Consider the following 21,516-nt stretch of genomic DNA (forward strand, 5'->3'; position numbering starts at 1 on the left):
AACAAACACCCTTTCATTTCAGGACTCTCCTAAGGCGTCTTGGTTTGCGAATGAATCAAGTGCTATTAATTGAAATTCCATGAACGTATAGTCTTGACATATGACTGCGGATGCTGTTGTCATGGCAGCCGTAAATTGTTTCACTACAGAGGACTAGCACTTGAGAGTTTCTTCTGCGGACTGTGTAGGGATGCTGTTTCCATGGCGATCTATGTGCGGCCACACAAAGTCCCTTGCCAAGTAAATCGTCCACCAACACTGATTATTAACCTAATAAACTCTTAAAGTCGAGCAACAGGCAAACGGTTCAAAATATGTTAATTGTAAAAGACTGAGAAACATCTTGTTGCTGGACAACTTAGAATTTGTAAATAGAAGGGGTTTCAGACTAGACGAGCACTCTTTGTTATAATCAGTGTTGACAGTGCTGCATATTCTTGTGGAAATTGTCATTTATTTTTTCAGAATACTTTGATTAATAAAGAGTTTAAGAGAACATCATTTATTTGAAATACAAACCTTGATATTTTTGATCAATTTAATGCAAAAATGTATATATATATATACACACATACACAATTGTGTATATATATATATATATATATATATAGTGTGTAATATAAATATATATTTTATATACACAATTTATATGTGTGTGTGTGTATTATATGTGTGTACCCCTCAATTCTAACTACCAGAATACATATATATATATATATATATATATATATATATATATATATATATACATTTTTATTTATATACATTTCATGTACATTTTTTATGTAATTTATTGTTTTATTCTTTATAGTTGGAATTTAATTTAGTTGGAGATTAATCACAATTATTTTATTCTATTAAAAGGTTTTTAATAGACTAAAAATGTATACTCCTGACATTACTCAAGTAGTACACAGACAAAAAATGGCAGTCTAACTGAAAGTAAATATTAAAAATATTTTTTAATGTTATATTAAATCACAATTTTAATTAGTTTTGACATTAGTACAGTACAGAATTTGTATATGATAAAGCTTTTAATAATTTTATTAAATTAATCATTTTAATTTAAATAATACACAATGAAAATATAATATAAAAATTATCAACATGTTTTAAGTTATAGAAACATGTCTAAAGATTTGTTTAGAAAATATAAATATTTTTTTATTTAATTAATTATTTTTATTTTTTGTATATATTAAAATGTATACTGTACCTTTATTTAGAAAAGGTGTCCCCTATAAGGGATCAGTATTTGATAGCCCAGAAAAGATAAAAAATCTCAGTTGAAGCAGATGTTTTTATGCAAAGCAACTTCCCTGAATATCCCCTGGAGCAGCCGGAGGTTAAGTGCTTTACTCAAGGGCACAGTGGTGACAATATGGATAAACAATTCTTATGTTCAGTTTTGCATATGTTTATGACTGACAATGCACAAAAGGCTGTAGGTTTCATGAACGATTGTTGCTCCTTGTGAAACGTTAAGGTTGTTTATTAAAGTGTCTGTAATTCCATCCATTTGTTGCTTTTAAAGAATTACTGTAATAACCACAAACCATACATCAATGGAAAGCTTATTTATTCAGTATAAATCTAGTAATCTCTAAAAAAATTTACCCTTATGACTGGTTTTGTAGTCCAGGGTCACATATAAGATTCCTTGAGAAAAACAAGAAAACTTTAGCATTTTAAAGAGTGCTACAGAAATAATACACTGTAATGTTTTTGGGCACTTATTTGCATGTTAAGTGCAATTAAATGACAATTTATAGTAGTTTAAATTTATATTGAATGCAGTTAGCTGAACTTAATACTATAAAACAATTCCACCTACTTCAGCTTAAAACATTAAGTTCAACCAAACTGACTGGGCAAGTTATTCCAACTTAAATTATATTTACTTAAAAATGTATACTTGACTTTAACATTTAGTTGAACTTAAAAAAATGAAGTTGAAATTGGTTAAATTAATTTGATGAGTTGAAGTAAGGAAAAACATACGCTGACATGACGTTACACTGCATAGAGTGCATTTTTGACCCAGTAGAGTACAGCTCATATATGTAAATTCATATTTATGTTACATGGTTTATTTATATTGAAATATGCTACTGAATGTACAGACAAAAATTATGGTAAACTAAAATATACTTTCATGTCATTTCTACTGAACATTGTGTTTCATGTATTTTTAAATCTATTGTTACATGTCTGGAATGATGAAGCTGCAATTTAGTACTTTAGTGTAATACTAATTAACACACTACTGTTAAAATTATAATCAATTATTTAAAAAAATTATTTAAAATGTGCTGTACTTTTTAATTTAACATTATTATAGTGCCCTTTTATTAATTGTAATTACATTAGAATTATATTATCTGTAAGTACAGTTTTAAAGATTTGAAGTTCTTTTTCACTAGACATATTTCAGTATAAAATAATTTAATTTTAGACAGACAACTGGAGCGATCATATAATGCGACATGCTGAAATGTGGGGGATTGTATGTAGTCGACTTCCAAGTCAGAGCTCCTGAATGGAACACTTCCAGATCAGGCAAAAGGAGAAACTTAGCAGAACGTCTAAGCTGTTCTCTTCCCTATACTGAAAATAGAGGTGACCAGGGTTTGTCAATCTCTGAAAACAGTCCAAAAACACCATAAACACATCAAAGTAACTTGTGCAGTATATCCTAAGTCATATGAAGTGATCTGTGTGGTTTATTTCCAAAAAAATGCTTGTTTTGAAACACTTTCATTACATTTATTTTGTTTTCCACAGAAGACGGTCTTTTAAAAAAAGTAAATGATGAGAAGAAATTATTTTATACCTTATTAAACCCATTAATAGCCTTGCTTTTTTTTTACGTGATTGTATGCTGTAAAAAATAAAAAATCATAGGAAGAGATTTTTATGCTACTCTGTTCATCTTATCATTCCTGTTACTATTTATCGCATCTTGCATTCACACTCCACCTGGCATCTACTCCCGTGCTGCTTGTGATTTTCACAAGAACAGTAATGTTTTCCTGAGTGTGAAGGAATGAAGAGGATCCAGTCGGCTCGGCACTTATTACAATTATGAATCTCGTGCGAGGGAAATGGCGCCCATTCCAGCTATTTCTCAAGTCATCTGCCCTTCTGAGTTTTGACAATGAGGCTGGCCGGGTGTCCTTCAGGCGCTCACTTAGCACACACAGCAATAATAGCCATGTCATCTCAATTTAGACTGTGTGAAATGCGCTCCGCCTTGTTCTTAAAAGCTGTTTTCTCCCATGTAACTCTTCTTCAGCCTTCGGGTTAGTAGCAGTCTCTTCTCATTTCTCACACAAACATCACGCGCCGAGCAGCATGTGTTTAAAGTCTGCGATACGGCACAAGTCTCACTGTTGATTTTAATGCTTAATTTAGTGCTCTCCGTTATGCCTCCACTCATCTGACTCATTCTGGTTGAATACTAATTGTAGGTGCTCGTTAGCTGTGTTATTTGTGCATCACGAGCCGCCACTTACATATGTTTTAGAAACTTCCACAGTTCTTCTTGATAATTGCTGTGTGTATCAGCAGGTGAGAAATTCATTGCAGTCTTCTGGGTGACTTGTGCAATATACATGATAAGCAAGGTCATATACTTTATGCCGTTATAAATAGTTGCAGGAAATACAGCATGCACAAAGCTGTCCCAAAGGTTTTGCGCTTACATTGTGCTTACATCAGAGTAAGCCATGCAGAAAATGACACACACTGGAGTCATAGCACAATACACAGTGTCAGCCTGCCACAATGGCAAAAATCATTGTTCTCATTATCATTACCTTTGCCTTGTGGCATAAAGTTACCTGAGAAGCAAAACAGCAGCTGATATTAAAGAGATATTTCATGCAAAAAATTTAAATATTCCTTATTTTATAAATACATGTGTTTTCTGATGACAGTATTTTCATTCCTGGTTGAAATTTCTCTTCACAGAATGCATATATAACATTGTATGTCTTGTTACATTTGTAGGTTTTAATTGAATTTTCAATTCATTTGTCATTTGCAAGAATAATCTATGGCTATGTGCAATAAATGATGTCAAGTGTGTAGGTTTGATTCGGGCATTGGTGGGGACATAAAAACAGACATTTAATTGTTTGATCAAAATTATTGCTAGGGACAATTTAGTGGTCGCTGGATATTGGTAGGGACATCTCATAGCCTCTCTACTAAAGTCTATACACCCTTGAAAATCATAACAAGTGATGTCTGACATTGGAATCTATAGTTCTCTCCTTAAATATGAAGAGGTCAAACAACAGATTAATGGACGCATTCCAGCCAATCAGAATCAAGAATTTAGACCAACCGTGGTATAATCTATTTTGACATGTCTATTTAGACATCTGTTAATGAATCCTGGTAACTGAATCTTTCTCAAATCTTGTCAGTAGTTAACATTGTAATTAATGTTAACCAATAGCTAAATATTGTAGCTATTTAGGCACACAATTGTTGGGATTTGTCGGATCAATGCATTGCTTGGCGGCGATCTGGCTTGTTTTCGCTGATTGAAATCAATGACTACGCATACATGGACATCAGTAATCTAATTATTTACCTAATTATTTACCTTATTCTAGGTAATAAGACAGAATTTCACGTAGAAACATATAGTTCGTCTTCGTTATGATGCCATATATAGTTTTGGGTGTTTCATTTTAATTGTACGAAAGCTTCAAGTTAATTATTTGTCATGCTATATGTGCAAACATACAAGGGCGTTGTTGAAGCCATGCTTTTTCGTTTGCCGTCAAACGGTTGACTACTGGCGTGTGTGTATCCTGTCGCAAAATGTGACTACACAACGGTAATAATGTGGTTAAGGTGTGTACATGTCTATACTGCATGACTTTAGCCGCGTTAAGGTAATCAAAAATATCTGTTTAAATGGTAGATTTTTAATCAGAGTATTGCCTTAATCATGTTAAAATCGGAATATTGTTGTCTATGTAAACGTACTGAATGTTGAAATGCAACTGAAATGCAATTGTCGAGGTTTGGAATGTCTGAGAAGTGCCGTACTATCATCTGGTGACTGTCAGCATTGGTTTGCATAAATCTTGCATAATAACAGCCCAGGTAATGTGCTGCCAATTATGTTATGCAATAAAGGTTATAGCAATAAATGATATTTATTGTTTTGACAGTGAACGTCACTACTGGGATGCGTCTTGAGGCTGAACTTGACCTTCAGCCTTCCTTATCCTGGCCCAAAAGCCTGTTTTAAAGTTTTTGCCAGTAATTTAATCCTCCACAATTGACCTATCAGGAAGCCCCGCCCCCCTTAGTTACTGTTGCTCACTCGGACAAACAAATGGAGTTGCTCACTGTCTTACAATGTCAGTGAAAACCTTCTTCCGAGGTGTTTCTGATAAATTTGGGACACAGATGAACCTTCAAGTGGGACTTAAATATGCCATGGAGCGATATATAAAAGGTATATTCAAATAAATATGTAAAAATACAGATCACAATGCAAACGGGAGAATTATGTCATGGTCCTCACAATCGCAATGACAACATCCCGGATCAACACCATTCATATACCACAGAGTAAGATTAAATTAATTTACATTTAACCAGATTAATATGGAGGCACTCTAATATAGACCTTCGTTTATGTGTTTTTGACTTTCACTGCACTGGACATGACGTGAAAACCATTCGCTATTTAGGTTTGTACGTTAGCACTGACTCACTAACTTTAACGCTAACATTAGCTAGTTTTAGCCAGAGATACCTTGCTGAAGCACAAGATGACATTAAAGGGATAGTTCACCCAAAAATGAAAATTTGATGTTTATCTGCTTACCCCCAGGGCATCCAAGATGTTGTTTCTTTTCGTTTGGTTTCTCGCACGAACCGATCATTTCGTGTCTTAGGACATCAATGTGTCGTCACGAGCCGCAGGGTTTAATTTGGAATTGTCTGTGCATGTTTTTTTTACTCTCATAGCTTTTGTTTTCATTGCCATGCATTATACGACTGATAGACTGCAACGGTTGGACTTAAAAATCATCAAATGTGTTCTACTGAAGAAACAAAGTCACCTACATCTTGGATGCCCTGGGGGTAAGCAGATAAACATCAAATTTTCATTTTTGGGTGAACTATCCCTTTAACGTTCTGCTTGAGCAGATGAAAATTGTAACTTAATGAGAGTATGACAACCAAAGAAAATTAACGTTTTCGTCTTCATTGTGATTGGGGTTGAATGCTTAGGGACATTTTGCTCTGTTTTGGTTGGATTTAGGAAATGGAATAAAATAAATTACATTGCCTATCCTCTCAGGATATATGGAATTAGTGTTACAAGTACACTAGGCACGTCGTTTTTCCATTTTTGTAGCATAAACACCGTTAAACCGATGCAATCTTCGGATCTTCCAATGTTTCTCTATGGCGCTGAAACCTAAAGATGTCCGAGTTCTGCTCCCCGTGCAACTGATACTCGACTGCCATTGGCTCATCTGCGTTTGAGGGGAGGAGCTTACCGATAGGTCAATTGACTGCATTGAGGCCACTAGAATCAATACATGAATCAATCAATTCACAACTCACCGAAAATAAATGAAATCTTGCTAAACGTGTAGTTTCACTTGTAAATGTCACTGTTACAGAATTAAAATGGGTTGCGAATGCATTTTCATGTTGACATTGGATACATTTGCAACAAGTCGTAGTTGCAATGCCTTTTAAGTTATTCTTACTCAAAAACAACAGACGTTCTTTGAAAATGGGATTCATTTCAGTGTGAAAGTATGGTTCTGTAGTTTTTAGTGTAGTATGTACTGACAACATTCCAGTAAGCAGACAAAATCCTCTGCAACTTCCGGGGAGGAGCTTACCGATAGGTCAATTGACTGCATTGAGGCCACTAGAATCAATACATGAATCAATCAATTCACAACTCACCGAAAATAAATGAAATCTTGCTAAACGTGTAGTTTCACTTGTAAATGTCACTGTTACAGAATTAAAATGGGTTGCGAATGCATTTTCATGTTGACATTGGATACATTTGCAACAAGTCGTAGTTGCAATGCCTTTTAAGTTATTCTTACTCAAAAACAACAGATGTTCTTTGAAAATGGGATTCATTTCAGTGTGAAAGTATGGTTCTGTAGTTTTTGGTGTAGTATGTACTGACAACATTCCAGTAAGCAGACAAAATCCTCTGCAACTTCCGTCACAGAGCCTGTGACCTGGCAAGAAAATGTCTGCAAGTTGTAAATTGATCTAGGAGCTTTTGCTGTCACGACTATTTGCAGACTTCAGCAGCATGGAAGAAAGAGACCCAGATGGCACTACAGAAATGAAATGTGGAATGCTGCACCTGATCAGTCTCCACACAGAGAACATAAGAGCAACAGGGGAGCTGTCAGGAAGTCTTTCAGCGGCGGTTACGAAATGCCGTAGACTGCAGCGCAGTGGGACTACAGTGTTATTCCTCATTAGGCTGATGCATTCCTGTAAGATTTCATTCGAGGTCGTAATCATTTAAATACAAATGCACCCTTTAGTATGTGTCATTTTTATTGGCAAAACAGCATGACTGGGATACTTTCCCCTTGTATCGCAGCTTCCATTTTTAGTACGAAGAACTTTGCACTTTTCTGTCCTAAACTTTATATGACAACAATAAAGGTTGTTTTCCAGACTTGTTTCACTGCCAGCAAGAATCTTTTTCAATCTGTATGGACGTCACATGGGCTTTATGTCCAGAATACTAGATCTCTAGAACTACTTTGACAGCCTAGAGTATTTGTATGAGTATAAACTTTATATGACAACAATAAAGGTTGTTTTCCAGACTTGTTTTACTGCCAGCAAGAATCTTTTTCAATCTGTATGGATGTCACATGGGCTTTATGTCCAGAATACTAGATCTCTAGAACTACTTTGACAGCCTAGAGTATTTGTATGAGTAATTTATAAACTTTATAAAACTCACTAAAAATAGCCACACTTCTCTAACTTCTCTGATGCATTCCTATTCCTCCATTTATGAATGAAGCTTGAATCTTGAAAGAGCCACAGAGAGGGAAACGGTCAGCAGATGCATGAGCCTGTGAAAGCAGTGATATACAGTGGGTACGGAAAGTATTCAGACCCCCTTAAATACTTAAATGATTTTAGCAAATGGCTGCAATATAACAAAGAGTGAAAAATTTAAGGGGGTCTGAATACTTTCCGTACCCACTGTAGGTGGCTCTCACTCATGAGTCATTAGAAGTGTGTGTCCGTTCAGCCCAGACCTTTGCTTTTCATTTGGCTGGAGGTTAATTTCTCCACATCACACGCTTGTCCGATTCCAGCCAAGCTTGGAATTGGATTTTCACACATGCTATTTCCCCCACGGGCCTGGTCCCGCAGGGAAACCCGTTTGCATGACTGATCGTTCATATATGCTTCGGGAGTTGTGCAGAAACTCATGGAGATTGTGGATTCTGATCAGAGGTCTGATTTCGTGTCTCTGATCAAATATAAACCAGTGGGCACCATATGGACAGTCCTTCAGTGCTTCTTGAAATTCAGTGTGTTTTCAGAGGAAAGCCATGCGGTGGCCTGATGGGACAGGTGATCGATAATTCATTGTGTCATGTTTTTTTTTTTTTTTAATTGAAGTACCTAAAAATTTGAATTACAGAAAGTCACATACATGACCAATGACACAAAGATTTCTGGGCTTTTGGGGTTTTCATAACATGCTGTTTCAGGCTCTTGAAATGAAAACATCCAAAATGCACTTTTAAGTGTTTATTTTTATCTATCTGCATCTGTAGATTGCATTTACAATGCACATATTAAAAGGCTGTTTCCTCACAATGATTTTTTTTCTCTTGCACTGAGCCAGAAATCTCCATTTCACTTGTACTTACATGCACCAGACTTTGCCGTTTCATTCCTATGTATATTAATGCTTTTACAGAGATTTTTTTATACAAAATTTTAATCTTAAAAACATGGTGAAGAATTACTGAGAGTTGGGTAATTTTTCATTTGCGTTACTATTTTGTAAATTATTTTATTTGACTTTATTATTATATTTTTTCATATAGAGAATGCATATGATTTATCCCAGTAAAAAGTATAAAAATAGATCATTGTGTTTTAAGTGGCTTCATATTGTAATTAATAATGTCATTCTTGTGATTACTTAATTGTCTCACACTGTTTTTTTTATGTTATTGTCTGGTTAAATAAAAGAATATCAAAAGTAGGGTTTTTTTCTGGCTGTTAACAGTATTTATGGAGTGACAAAAATTCATATCCAAAATCCCCTCTGTGAAAACCTTTGACTCTAATATATCAGCAAATGAAACAAGAATTTTGAACCTGTCTATATGTAGTGTTCAGATTTCTGTTCTGTAAATGTATGCAAATTAATGCACATCTAATTAGATAATGCATCAATTGCATATTCAAACAACATTTCACAAAACTTGTAATACAACATTTGTTTGCAATTCTTAACATAAGCAATCAACTGCAGAAGTATGGTGATATCTGTTATATTTTTTGCCGTATTCACCCAGGGTGTTTTGTTGTATTGGTACATTTTATCATATCTTTGAATCTTACTGTGTAGTTGAACGTTTATTTTATTAAAATAAAGGTTGTTCGTCCCTCGCCTCAGGCACTGTGTGAGTCAGAGCCGATACTCTTCATTGGAACTGTAATGTTGTCTCAAGCCTGCCTGCTTTTTTTCCACTGCGATTGCTTTCATCCCTTTAGATAGCGCTTACAGGTGCCACAGTAAGAAATCAATACGCTGGTTGAGCACGTACACAGAAGTGGCTCTGTGACATCCATCTTTGACAGGGCTGTGGTTGGCATAAGCACCAATAGACCATGGCTGACAGTCAGCCCAAGATTCGCAAGTCTTCCAGTAAGAATTCTTCACAGCAGACTGGATGTAGGTGTGAAAGTCCGAGCAGTGGTAATTTGTTTATCACTCGCTAATATCAGCCAGAGATGTGCATGAAAATATAAGGACCAAATCCCTGAGGACATCTTGGGCATGCGATGATTTTAATGAGCATCTTACATATTGCTCTTTATGCACTAATGCAATTGCTGTAATTGTGCCACCTCATTTTAATTATGTTTCGTTTTATTAACACTGCATCCAGAACAATGAGAAGCATTAAGCCCATTATGCTTATGTGTAGCCTTAGTTATGCTATCCCAATTCAGCTGTTTAGAGAAATGGGAATACTCTAAGAGAGTGCATGAATTTATTGTGGGCCAAATTGATCCAATTCAAAACAGGCACTATGTATTCAAAACCTTCAAAATCAGACGTGTTGGGTAAAGTTGCAGAACAATAAAAAAACAAAGTGAACTGCCCAACCATTCAAAACTTTGTGGTTGGAAATTTATTTATTTTTTCAATTAATAATTTTATAATGCATTAAAATTATCAAAACTGACAGTAAAGACATTTATAATGATACAAAATATTCCTAATTCAATGAAACACTGTTCTTATAAATGTTCTATTCATTAACAAATCCTGAAAAAAATTATCATGATTTCTACAAAAATATTAAGCAGCTGTTTTCAATATTGATAATAACCAGAAATGTTTCTTGAGCAGCAAATCAGCATATTAGAATGATTTTCTGAAGGATCATGTGACACTGAAGACTGGAGTAATGATGCTGAAAATTCAGCTTTGATCACAGAAATAAATTACATTTTAACATACATTCAAATAGAAAACAGTTATTTTAAATTGTAATAATATTTCACTATATTACTGTTGTTACTGTAATTTTGATTAAATAAATGCAGCGTTGGTTAACATAAGAAACTTCTTTCAAAAAACATAAAAAAATCTTGCCGACCCCAAACTTTTGAACAGTAAAACATAGATCCTTAAAACTTATTTAACTGACCCAACTCTAAAACATGACCAAATGCGCAATTCTGAAAGAGTCCAGTGCTGGATTGCAGCAGAGAGTCGTCTGACACAAGCTGGGAATGATTTAAGACTGTGAGTAATGCTTGCTCAGTGCTTCAGACGCACTAACAAATACTTCCTCTCTCTTCTACAAACCTCCTAAGCCCTAACCTTTCCAAATTTGTTACAGAAGAATGATATGTGAGTCCCATTCAAACGCCCCCAAATAAAGAGTCAATCAATTGCATCAGGACGTTATTTGGGGACCTAACATAGGCATTTTAGTGGAGTTATGTTGTCAGTTAGACACAACAGATGACTCAGAACACCTGTTGTGGTTCCAGCTAGGTGAATTGTGTCATTTTTGCACCACCAAATGGAATTATAAAAACAGGATTCCAGAATTTGAACGTGCATTGATGCCTTCAAGCACAGTAAAACCCAAACTCTGACCTGTAGGGGCAGAGACCATATTGACGCATGGGGGTAGAGCATGTTGTAGCTCTAAACATGCTGTGGTGAACACATGGTTGGGTTAGCAGACTCTATGGCCGGAGGCATGCATGTAAACAGGAACCTCGACACACACAGACTGAAGCTTTGACACATCTGGGTTAAAGAGAGAGAAAAGGAGAGACTTGTCCTGTTCAGTCGAAGGGATTGTGAGTAAAGTCTGTCCTCTGTGGCTTTTTCTCTCAGTCTTTGAGATAGCAGACCTCTCCAAACACGCATCCTTGACAGCCACAAGGCACAAAATGTTCATCTGAGACTCAGCTCACGACGTGCAGTAGATGGAAAAGTGTGAGGCTTCGAACGTGATGGGAAGTGAAGGGTGAAAGGTTGTGTAACGGGTAAAGACCTTTCGGGGCATGGTCCTTAAATCTTTTTGTTTCTATCAAGCAAAAATAGTTTAACTTTTGAGCTTTTTTGTTTTAGTAGTTGGTAACTATTTATAGCAGTACCCGTATACCCTTTATAGCAGGGCTTTTGTTGTGCAGTTACTTTTTTATGCACACTTATGACACTTTTGCAAGTCACCAAGTTATATATATAAGTGCAGGTCAAGGATTCACTTAAATTTTCACCTTTATTTTTCCTCTCTCAAACTGAGAGTAGTCTTTGTTAACTGAGAGCCATTTATATAACAGTCACAAGTTTTCTTTTTTTCTTAACCCTATTTAAGTTTTTCTACAGAGACCAGTCAACCTACGGTATTGCTTGGGGAAAAAATGGTAATAGAGCTGTGTGAATGTGAATTTTTTTTTAAATAATATTCCTTGTCATACAGCATACACTATTATTTAGAAGCGTATATTCAGTACGATTTAAAAAAAAATTAATGAATACTTTTATTCCGCAAAGAATGGATTAAATTGCTAAAAAGTGTCAGTAAAGACATTTATAATATATAAAGATTTAGATTTCAAATAAATTCTGTACATGTCTGGTTATGCTGTTGTGATACCAGGACTCTGTGGTAGCTCAGAATGCTATAGTTAAAGGTATGCATTTTGCAACTTTTCTGACTATACTAAAGCATATACATAGCATGTTTCCTGAATATCTGCAAACATATGGTATAAGTTCACATATTTGTTTCTCTGAAAATCAGTGCTACAGCCAGTTATCCTACTTTGAAATGTGCGTTCCGTGTCGGAATGTCTGTTTTTGTTTTGGTCTGTGTGACTCCGCCCACTGCTAGTTTATCCAATAGTATTTTGACACTCCAGGTTGCCAGTTGGTGGAAAACACAGTGTATTGCAGCCATGGAAGCCAGCAAACGAACTGGCAAAGATCGCAGATTCCACCCGACCTAAAAAGCCTCGGCGTCCGTCTAAAAAGCTCTATGACCAGAGGAATATTAAAACGCGGATAAATCAACTCATTAACTTACAGTGTAAGGCTTGTTGCCTTCCATTGTCAGTTGCAGTCGTTCCTGTTGCGTGTCCTCAATCTGGCAACCCGCGTGAGCGTCGAGTCTGAGGAGGAGAGACCAGAGAAACAACGCTCTCCAATATTTTGAATTTGGACTGCATTATACATTTCAGCTGCTAGCTGTCATTCTTACACACTGCACCTTTAGACAACCTTGAGCTGATTAGAAAAGCAGACCAGAAAGGTTAAAAAGCTCTAGCAGCTTGACAGAATGTGTTTTTTCTGAGTCTTCCAGATGCTTGAATAGGTTGACATTTTGTCAGTCAGGGCCACTGACAGGTCATCATCCTTCAGGTTTTTCAAGGTTGTTGTCTTTCACATGCATATTGAAAATGCATTTTCCAAGAAAATGTATACCTGTGGTTGCGTATTAATATTTGTATCCACATGTATGTACAATTAACAGTGTTTATATACAGTTATTTCATCTTAATGATTTTGTATGTACTATATGGCTGGAGAAATGAATAGTATTCAACATGCTGTTTCTTTACCTTTCCTTCCAGGTACTATGCCATCTGTTGCCAGCCGCTGGTTTACAGGAATAAGATGACACCACTGCGAGTGGCTCTAATGATCGGAGGATGCTGGATAATCCCAACCGTTATTTCCTTCCTACCCATAATGCAAGGCTGGAACAGTATTGGAATAAATGATTTGGTGAGTCACATCCATCAGATGGTCGACTGTGCTGATAAGGTTTGCGAAGGCAGTCTGACTTTGATTCTTGTAATAATGATGTTTCTCTGATTCTCTCACCTTGCAATCAGGGCAAGCGTAGATTATTAAAATGCTCTATAAAATGTGCAGGGAGTGATTATGAGGGAAACCTGTGACGCATGCAAAGTCTTTTTCAGGCATCTCCTCCGCTTTCTATGCATTTTACAAAAGGCAATTATGCATCCATGCATAGAAGCCAAGCTTGTGCGTGTTTCTAAGAAAGCAATTGCAGTATGTAAAGACCAGCTTTGAGGGGGGGATGATTGAAGAGAAAATTAAATGCCAGAGCCTCAGGTAGGGAACTTAATCCGTTACTTACCAGTAAACAAACAAAAATGACCCTGGGTGAAGACTGATGCACCATAATTAAGTCACGCTGGAGAAAGGAAATGTTTTTCTCTATGGTTTCCTCGTGCTTGAACAATGTGATGTTTCATGAGTTTCATGTGACACCATTTCTGTTTTCAGTCTTTGGTAACTGACCAGATGTATCTAATACATCTAATACATACAATTAAACTGAGCACAAAGTTAAAATAAATTGATGTGGCTACACAATTAATTAAAATAAAACTGAAATCGTGATATAGCACCTAAATGTGGCTTGGATTACAGTAAACGCTGCATATCACAAACTCATTTAACTTGCATTTTGGGAACATATTGTATGCTATGTTCACTTTATTTACTCGTTCGCACCATTTTCATCCTTTTACAGCATTTAACCAGTAGCTATTCCACTAAAATAACAGCACGAAGATTTAAACATTAGAAAATTGAGAATTTAAGACATACTAATAGCATTGTAATTTGCAGTGTAAAATGAAACCATTATTATGCCTGTAATTATCAAATACAATTTTTTTTATTTTACAGAGCGATTGTGATAAAAGCACCGTAAAAGCGCCGATGGGAGGGGAAAATTCGGTGGGGTTTCCTTATTTGGTCATTTTCCTGTCCTCGTTTAGTCTGATTGTCTTATGTGATCCACCTGTGTATCTCCAATTATCCCTAGCATTTAAGCTCCTGTCTTCCCGTTTTTACTTTGTCTGTACATGTGTCATTCTTCGCGCCTGTGTTGGATTACCCCAGAGTTTCGTGAATTAAAAAGACTGTTTATTATACTCCTTGTCTCCATCGATCCTCAGACTTTCCTAGCGGGAGGTGGCAATTGCTGGAGGGTTTACGACTCTTTGACTCTTTGGGACACTAATATATTGCCTATGTATCAACATATAATATACAATCTTGTTTAGATCATCAGAAGGCGAATTCATAGATACTAAACACGGTATTTGTAAGGTTATATGAATGAGTGGTTTATCGTAAGCATGAATAAAATATTCTATAATACAACAGATTAATACAAAACAGCAATAATATACACAATGGCCTGAAGAATATGTGTGTTCGTTCAAAGAAAGGTTTTCCTATGAATTAATTAGTAGAAAAGTCCATTTCTCCTGTGCATTTGTGCCCCTTGTTTCTGGAGAATGCAGCTGAGGGTCGGCTCGCATTCCACAAGGTTGTAAATGTATCGGGTTACCATGAAACCAGGGTCCTGTTCGGCGTCCTGGGGTGTTACAAAGTATTTGTGAAATCTGGCTAACAAAATATATATTGTGTGTTTGAGTGGTCCAGACGTTACACAGTGTAAGCGTGACACTAACAATGCGCACATTAAAGAACACAGACACAGCCAGATCATTTCCATAATGACAGCGCAATCTATGAAGAGCAGCGTAAATTACCGCCTGCTTTAAAACATGCTTTTTTGGGCGTTAAATAATGGCACAAATACCAGCAATTCGATGAGCGCAAACATTAGTAAATCACGTTGCATGATTCATTTTAACACTCTCCTCCCATAAATTTTGCGTCTGAAAGGTTAACTCCTACAAAGGCATATTCAACAAGGTCAGGCACAGAATTAACTGTCCACATCTTTTCAGTGCTAATTCTTTACTGCGTGTCTTTATTAAATCCTGCCAGTACTATTTTAATGCCAAAAGACGGTTTACGCAAGCTGTTAGTAAATCTGTCCCTTAATCTTAATTTTTTAAAAGCAATATAATACTACTACTAGTAGTAGTAGTTACATGTAACAGCATTACTTAGTTTAATTACAAAAAAGTAACTGTAATCAGTTATAGTTACTGAGAAAAAATGTGTAATTTATTTAGTTTCTTGTTAAAATATGAATGATTACAAAGGGTTTTACATTTGAATATTTTCATGCACATGCATGCGCGCACACACACACACACACAATTTTAATTGATTTCTTTCCCAAATTGCATTGACTGCACCAATGTTTTAGGAGTTTAGGACACATGATTATTTGATCAGTTTTATTTTTTTCTGGATTTTTCTGGATTATGTATATGCTTGATTTTTTAAGATTAACTGTTTCTTTCCAAGGCATTGTTAGATACCAGTGTTTCCTCGTAGCTATGCAAAGAATTTAAACTATTTCTTGTTATGATTTTAAATCTGTATTTAACCTCAGAACAACTTCAGAGTAAAAAGAGGTGCTGAAATCTGATTTTGTGGCGGCTGTGGTTTAAAATGAAATGATCATAATTTTAATTCAAGTGATGAAGGATTTGGAAAGTCTGACCGTACTCAGTGTTGAGTAATACTGTAAAGTTAACCCTGCCTGCTTTAAATGTTTGAACATAATTAACAGTTGAAAACATTTGTTAGATATCTAGAAAAGTAATCAAATGTAATCAGTTACACTACTTTAATAAAGTAATTGAAATCGTTTCACAACTTGTTACATTTTAAATAGGGTAACTTCTGTAACCTGTTACATTTCCAAAGTATATAATAATAATACGAACTATGATATATGTGCAGCCCTATATATATATATATATATATATATAGTTTTATAATATAAACAATAAAAATAAAACCCCTTATCTTTACCTTTCAGGCCGTACTTCAAGTAAATATTTTACATCTAAGGGATTCAACAAAGCTTGGGAAGCCCTAAGCTAATTTATCCAAAGAAATAATTGAGATTTGAAGTGGTTTTCTCCGTCTAAGTTTGGAGCTTCCTTCAAACTGAAATTTCAAGAATGAAAAAAAATATAAAAGAATGAATTAGTGTTCTATTTATAGTAAATAGTTGGCTAGATGAATTAGTATTCTATTCAAAGTAAATAGTTGGCATTCTGCCGTCTGGAGTCTTTTGCATTGGTTCACAGGCATTACGTTAATGGCTACCTATACTTATAAGTTACTTACAGATGTGAAAGAGTCAAGGTTCCCGTTCCGCCAAAAGCTCTTCTCAAAGGAACTAATTAGCGGCTTGATATTGATTATCAATGATAGCATGGGCCAAGTCTTATACTGATGTGAAATATGTTTGCAGTTCATGAGTTTTTTATTATTGATAGTGTTTGGTGTTGGGTTTCGAGCTTGGAGGGCTCAGCGTTATGATTTGAGAGTGTTGGGAGGAGCAGACAGGAGAGAGATGCAGATGAACTGTGATTAATAGCTCTCATCATGATACTTCCCTCTGTGAATCAAATCAGCACTAGGCTGTTTGTAAAAAAGAAAAAAGTGTTTGTGTGTTTAATTTTATTAGTCTTACTGCTCTGGATCAGATAAAAAAAAAGTATCTGTTAATTTCTCTCATCAAGCTCTCTTCACTTACAATGACTATTTAGTCTTAGCTATTATTCATGTTAATTGTGGGGTTAACCACTGTTTTTCTAATGTATGTCACTAATTGCACATTCATTAAATACAATAACATTTCTAACTGGAACATAGTTTGATGGGATAACAGTCTGACATTGTTCTCTGTGGTTTTTCATTGGCTTATCCAGCCAAAAATCACAAAATATGTGAAGCATGCTCTTTATATAAAGATGTTTATATTTAAGATGTGCAAGTTTGGGGTCGGTAGAACTTATGTGTTTCTCTCATGCTCACTAAGGCTGCATTCATTTAATAAAAAAATACAGAAATAACAGTAACATTATGAAATATTATTACAATTTAAAATAACTGTTTGCTATTGTAATATATATTAAAATGAAATTTAATCCTGTGATGCAAAGCTGAATTTTCAGCATCATTGCTCCAGTCTTCAGTGTCACATGATCCTTCAGAAATCATTCTAATATGCTGATTTGCTGCTCTTCCACTTGTGGAATCAGTTTAACGCATGCGTGCTTAATAAAAATATAAAACTTGTTTCAAAAAATAAAAGAATTAATACAAATCTTAGTGACCCCAAACGTTTTCTAAATCAAAGCTGCTACTTTTAAACAGCACTGTTTTTATGCTTTGCACTGTACAGTATGGATTACACAAAGACTGCAGAGCTGATAAAAGCAGTTATATGCTAGAGACAGACAGACACTTACCTCTGTTTCTGTGATTTTCCTCAGACAAGCTGTCAGCGTCCAAGAGAGAGTGACGTCACTGTCTGTTCCCACTATATGGATTTAATGAGTTGAATGTGCATGTTACCAAAGAACAGCATTCAGCATGTACGAAGAGTGACAACTGCTGTGTAAATGTTGCCATAAAGATGACATTCATATAGAATTATAAGCAAAGGTCATCACACATGATGGTTTAAATGTATCATCACACCCTGAATGACTTCAAAATCTTTCCACACTAGAGGACATCATGCATCAGAGGCTGAATTTAATGTGTAATTAATTTACTAGTTACAAACGTAATGCACTTAATATAGTGCCATACGTCACATGGTTTGAATGTCAAGCATTTTTTATTAATATGAAGTGCTGAGGAATTAAATAGTGTATTTTGGGAGCAAGATATTTACAGACTCATGCCCTCTAGCCGAGGTCTCTTCCACACCTGAAGGTGCTTGTGTTTGACCAGATGAAGTATTGTGAGTAGTCACCTCTGCTCTTAAAACGTCTCCTCAAATGACTGTTCCTTGAAGCCAAAGACACACGGAGTTGAATATTAATGAACAGAAACAGAGGGAGAAGCTGCTGAGCACTGAAAACTAGTGAAAGAACATCCAACACTTTTAAAAATGAAAGTTCTTTATTGGAATCTGTGATAGAATCTTTAATATTCCATTTCACAAAAGGTTCCTTATGGTGGAAACCGGTTCTTTAGATTTGTTCAAGTCACCTTTATTTATATAAGTTATTCTACTAACAGTCTAATAATATTCTAATGAGGGTTAGTTGACATGTAGTTACTTATAGCAAAGTTACTTATAGTTAGAATGTCTAAAGTGGACTATCAGAATAAAGTGTAATCACGTTTTTTTTATTGCGCATTCCAAGTAATATCAATCAAACTGCAGTTGGGTTGTTTTGATTAAGTAATAATAACTTAAACAAATACAGGTAATTTACAAAATTAAAGTTCACTGAAAGTATGTTTGGTAACACTTTATTTCGATAGTCCACTTTAGACATTCTATTAACAGTAAGTAACTTTGCAACTACATGTCAACTAGCAGTTAGTAGAGTATTAGTAGACTGTCTGCTTAATATCTTCTAACACTTTCTTTGTCAACTTATTCTACTAACCCTAAACCTACCCTAACAGTCTACTCTGAGAGTTAGTAGACATGTAGTTGCAAATTAATGAGAATTAGTTGACATGTAGTTGACATGTAGTTACAAAGTTACTTATAGCTAATAGAATGTCTAAAGTGGACTATCGAAAGCAAATGTCTATAAGTGTAACCGTATGTTTTTTTACATATTAAAAGTTATGTTCTATGACAATGTAGATGCCTGACAAACGTTGTTGTTGTTGTGATCATAAACTGTATGGATGTGATACACAGAGCTTTTTCCTCACCATTGTAATGCGCTGATTTTGCAAGCTTCCGTGAAAACGTTTCAGCTTTTATTTCCCTTTTTCGCCCTGAAGAAGATATCACAGGTTCATCAAGTTCGTCAAATTGATCCATCCTCGATCACTTTTAGTCAGCTTTGACGAAACTCCTCTCAGCTAGCACGTCTTTTCAAAGTGAAAGTAGCCTTGTCACCTGACCTGAATACAGCGCGCTGATTCGCTAAAATTGACTTATCGGCTTCGGTTCAAAAACAACAAGGGCTCTTGTAAGCTTCTGCAGTAAAACGTGAACTCGCGATGCCTTGAAAGTGGAAAAAAAACTGCTTTTTTGACCAAATGTGTTTAGGGTTCAGAGCGCGCTATATGTGGAGATTAATGCACGGCAATCTGCAAATTTTATTTTAAAGTGGCGTTTATCGGTTTTTGCAAATGAACTCCTCATAATGTTCTTTACATGGTTCTTTGAAGAACTGTTCACTGAAAGGTGCTTTGAAGAACCAAAAATAAGAATAACATTTCTCTGTGGTTCCAAGAAGAACCTTTAACATCAATGGAACCTTTCAGTTGCAGAAAAGGTTCTTAATAGTGGATAAAAGTTCTTAAGATTTTAAAACTTTAAGAAGCAAAGAACCAAGGGGAAAAAAATCATTCTGTTGGTTAAAAAAAACAAAACAAAAAAAGTTCCTCAACTGCATTGCTGATAAAACCCTCTTTTGGAATCTTTACTTTTTAAGAGTGTACATTCTTTAGTGTGTGTGTGTAATCTGAATGTGTCAACATCCCCCTCTTGACAGATAGAGAAGCGGAGGTTCTCTGGCAACTCCACGGTGTGTGTGTTTATGGTGAACAAACCATATGCGCTGACCTGCTCGGTCGTGGCCTTCTACGTACCGCTGATCCTGATGGTGCTGGCGTACCAGCGCATCTACGTCACGGCGCGGGCACACGCTCGACAGATCAGCATGCTGCAGCGGGCCGGAGGAGCGGGGAACGCAAACAGCGCGGACCACCAACGCAACCACCGCATGCGCACCGAGACCAAGGCGGCCAAGACTCTGTGCATCATTATGGGCTGCTTCTGCCTGTGCTGGGCCCCTTTCTTCATCACGAACGTGGTGGACCCCTTTATAGACTACAGTGTTCCTGAGCAGCTGTGGGCGGCCTGCCTCTGGCTGGGCTACATCAACTCCATGCTCAACCCCATCCTCTACGCCTTCCTCAACAAGTCCTTTCGTCGTGCCTTCCTCATCATTCTCTGCTGCGGACACAAGCGCTACCGCCGACCTTCCATCCTGGGCCCTGGAAAGACCTGCACGGCCACGCAGATCAACGGCTCGACACACGTCCTGAAGTAAGTGAGACTAGCGTTATATTTACCAATGTGGTTCTGATGGAGTTGCATTTGAAACAAGAACAGATTGTGGTCAGAAACAGTAACGTTGCCGTCCACCAGTGTTAATCTCATCAACAAAATCAACCCAGGCTCATTGAAAATATGTGACCCTGGACCACAAAACTTTTGAAATTGAGATTTATACATATGAATAAATAAGCTTTCCATTTATGTATGGTTTGTTAGGATAGGACAATAATTGGCCGAGATACAACTATTTGAAAATTTGGAATCTGAGGGTGCGGAAAAATCTAAATATGTGACCCTGGACCACAAAACCAGTCATAAGGGTCATTTTTTTAAATTGAGATTTCTACATAATCTGAAAGCCGAATAAATGAGCTTTCCATTGATATTTGTGGTTTGATAGGATAGGACAATATTTGCCCGAGATACAACTATTTGAAAATCTGGAATCTGAGTGTGCGGGAAAAAATCATGCGAAAAACATGAAGCTTTTTAAATCTCACAGCATGCTAAAATTGTTTTGACGTCGTATCATAATATCGTGCAAAATTAAGCTTTCTTAATCAAAACTATGGCCCTATCATACTTTGTGTGAAAAGGAATAAAAGTTGTTGGAGTTTTACTGCCTCTATTGTTCATTTCAACTGGTAACTATAGCGATTCGTACATAGAGTACAGTATAATTTTCGATTTGGAAATTTTTTTAAGTTTTGCAGAAGCTTGAGTT

At 36.0% G+C, this 21,516-nt stretch overlaps 1 protein-coding gene across 2 annotated transcripts in view; it reads left to right on the forward strand.

The window, feature by feature from the left end:
- Nucleotides 1-21,516, forward strand: part of htr4 (5-hydroxytryptamine receptor 4) — a 109,887-nt gene that overhangs the window by 49,781 nt on the left and 38,590 nt on the right. For both annotated transcript variants that reach the window (XM_016289621.1, XM_016289622.1), the window contains exons 5-6: nt 13,399-13,552; nt 20,224-20,780. In XM_016289621.1, coding sequence (XP_016145107.1) covers nt 13,399-13,552; nt 20,224-20,780 — 711 coding nt within the window. The remainder of the gene's footprint in view (nt 1-13,398; nt 13,553-20,223; nt 20,781-21,516) is intronic.

This window comes from Sinocyclocheilus grahami, unplaced genomic scaffold (assembly GCF_001515645.1).
Source record: "Sinocyclocheilus grahami isolate Dianchi unplaced genomic scaffold, SAMN03320097.WGS_v1.1 scaffold250.1, whole genome shotgun sequence".
In the NCBI taxonomy this organism is placed as follows: Eukaryota; Metazoa; Chordata; class Actinopteri; order Cypriniformes; family Cyprinidae; genus Sinocyclocheilus; species Sinocyclocheilus grahami.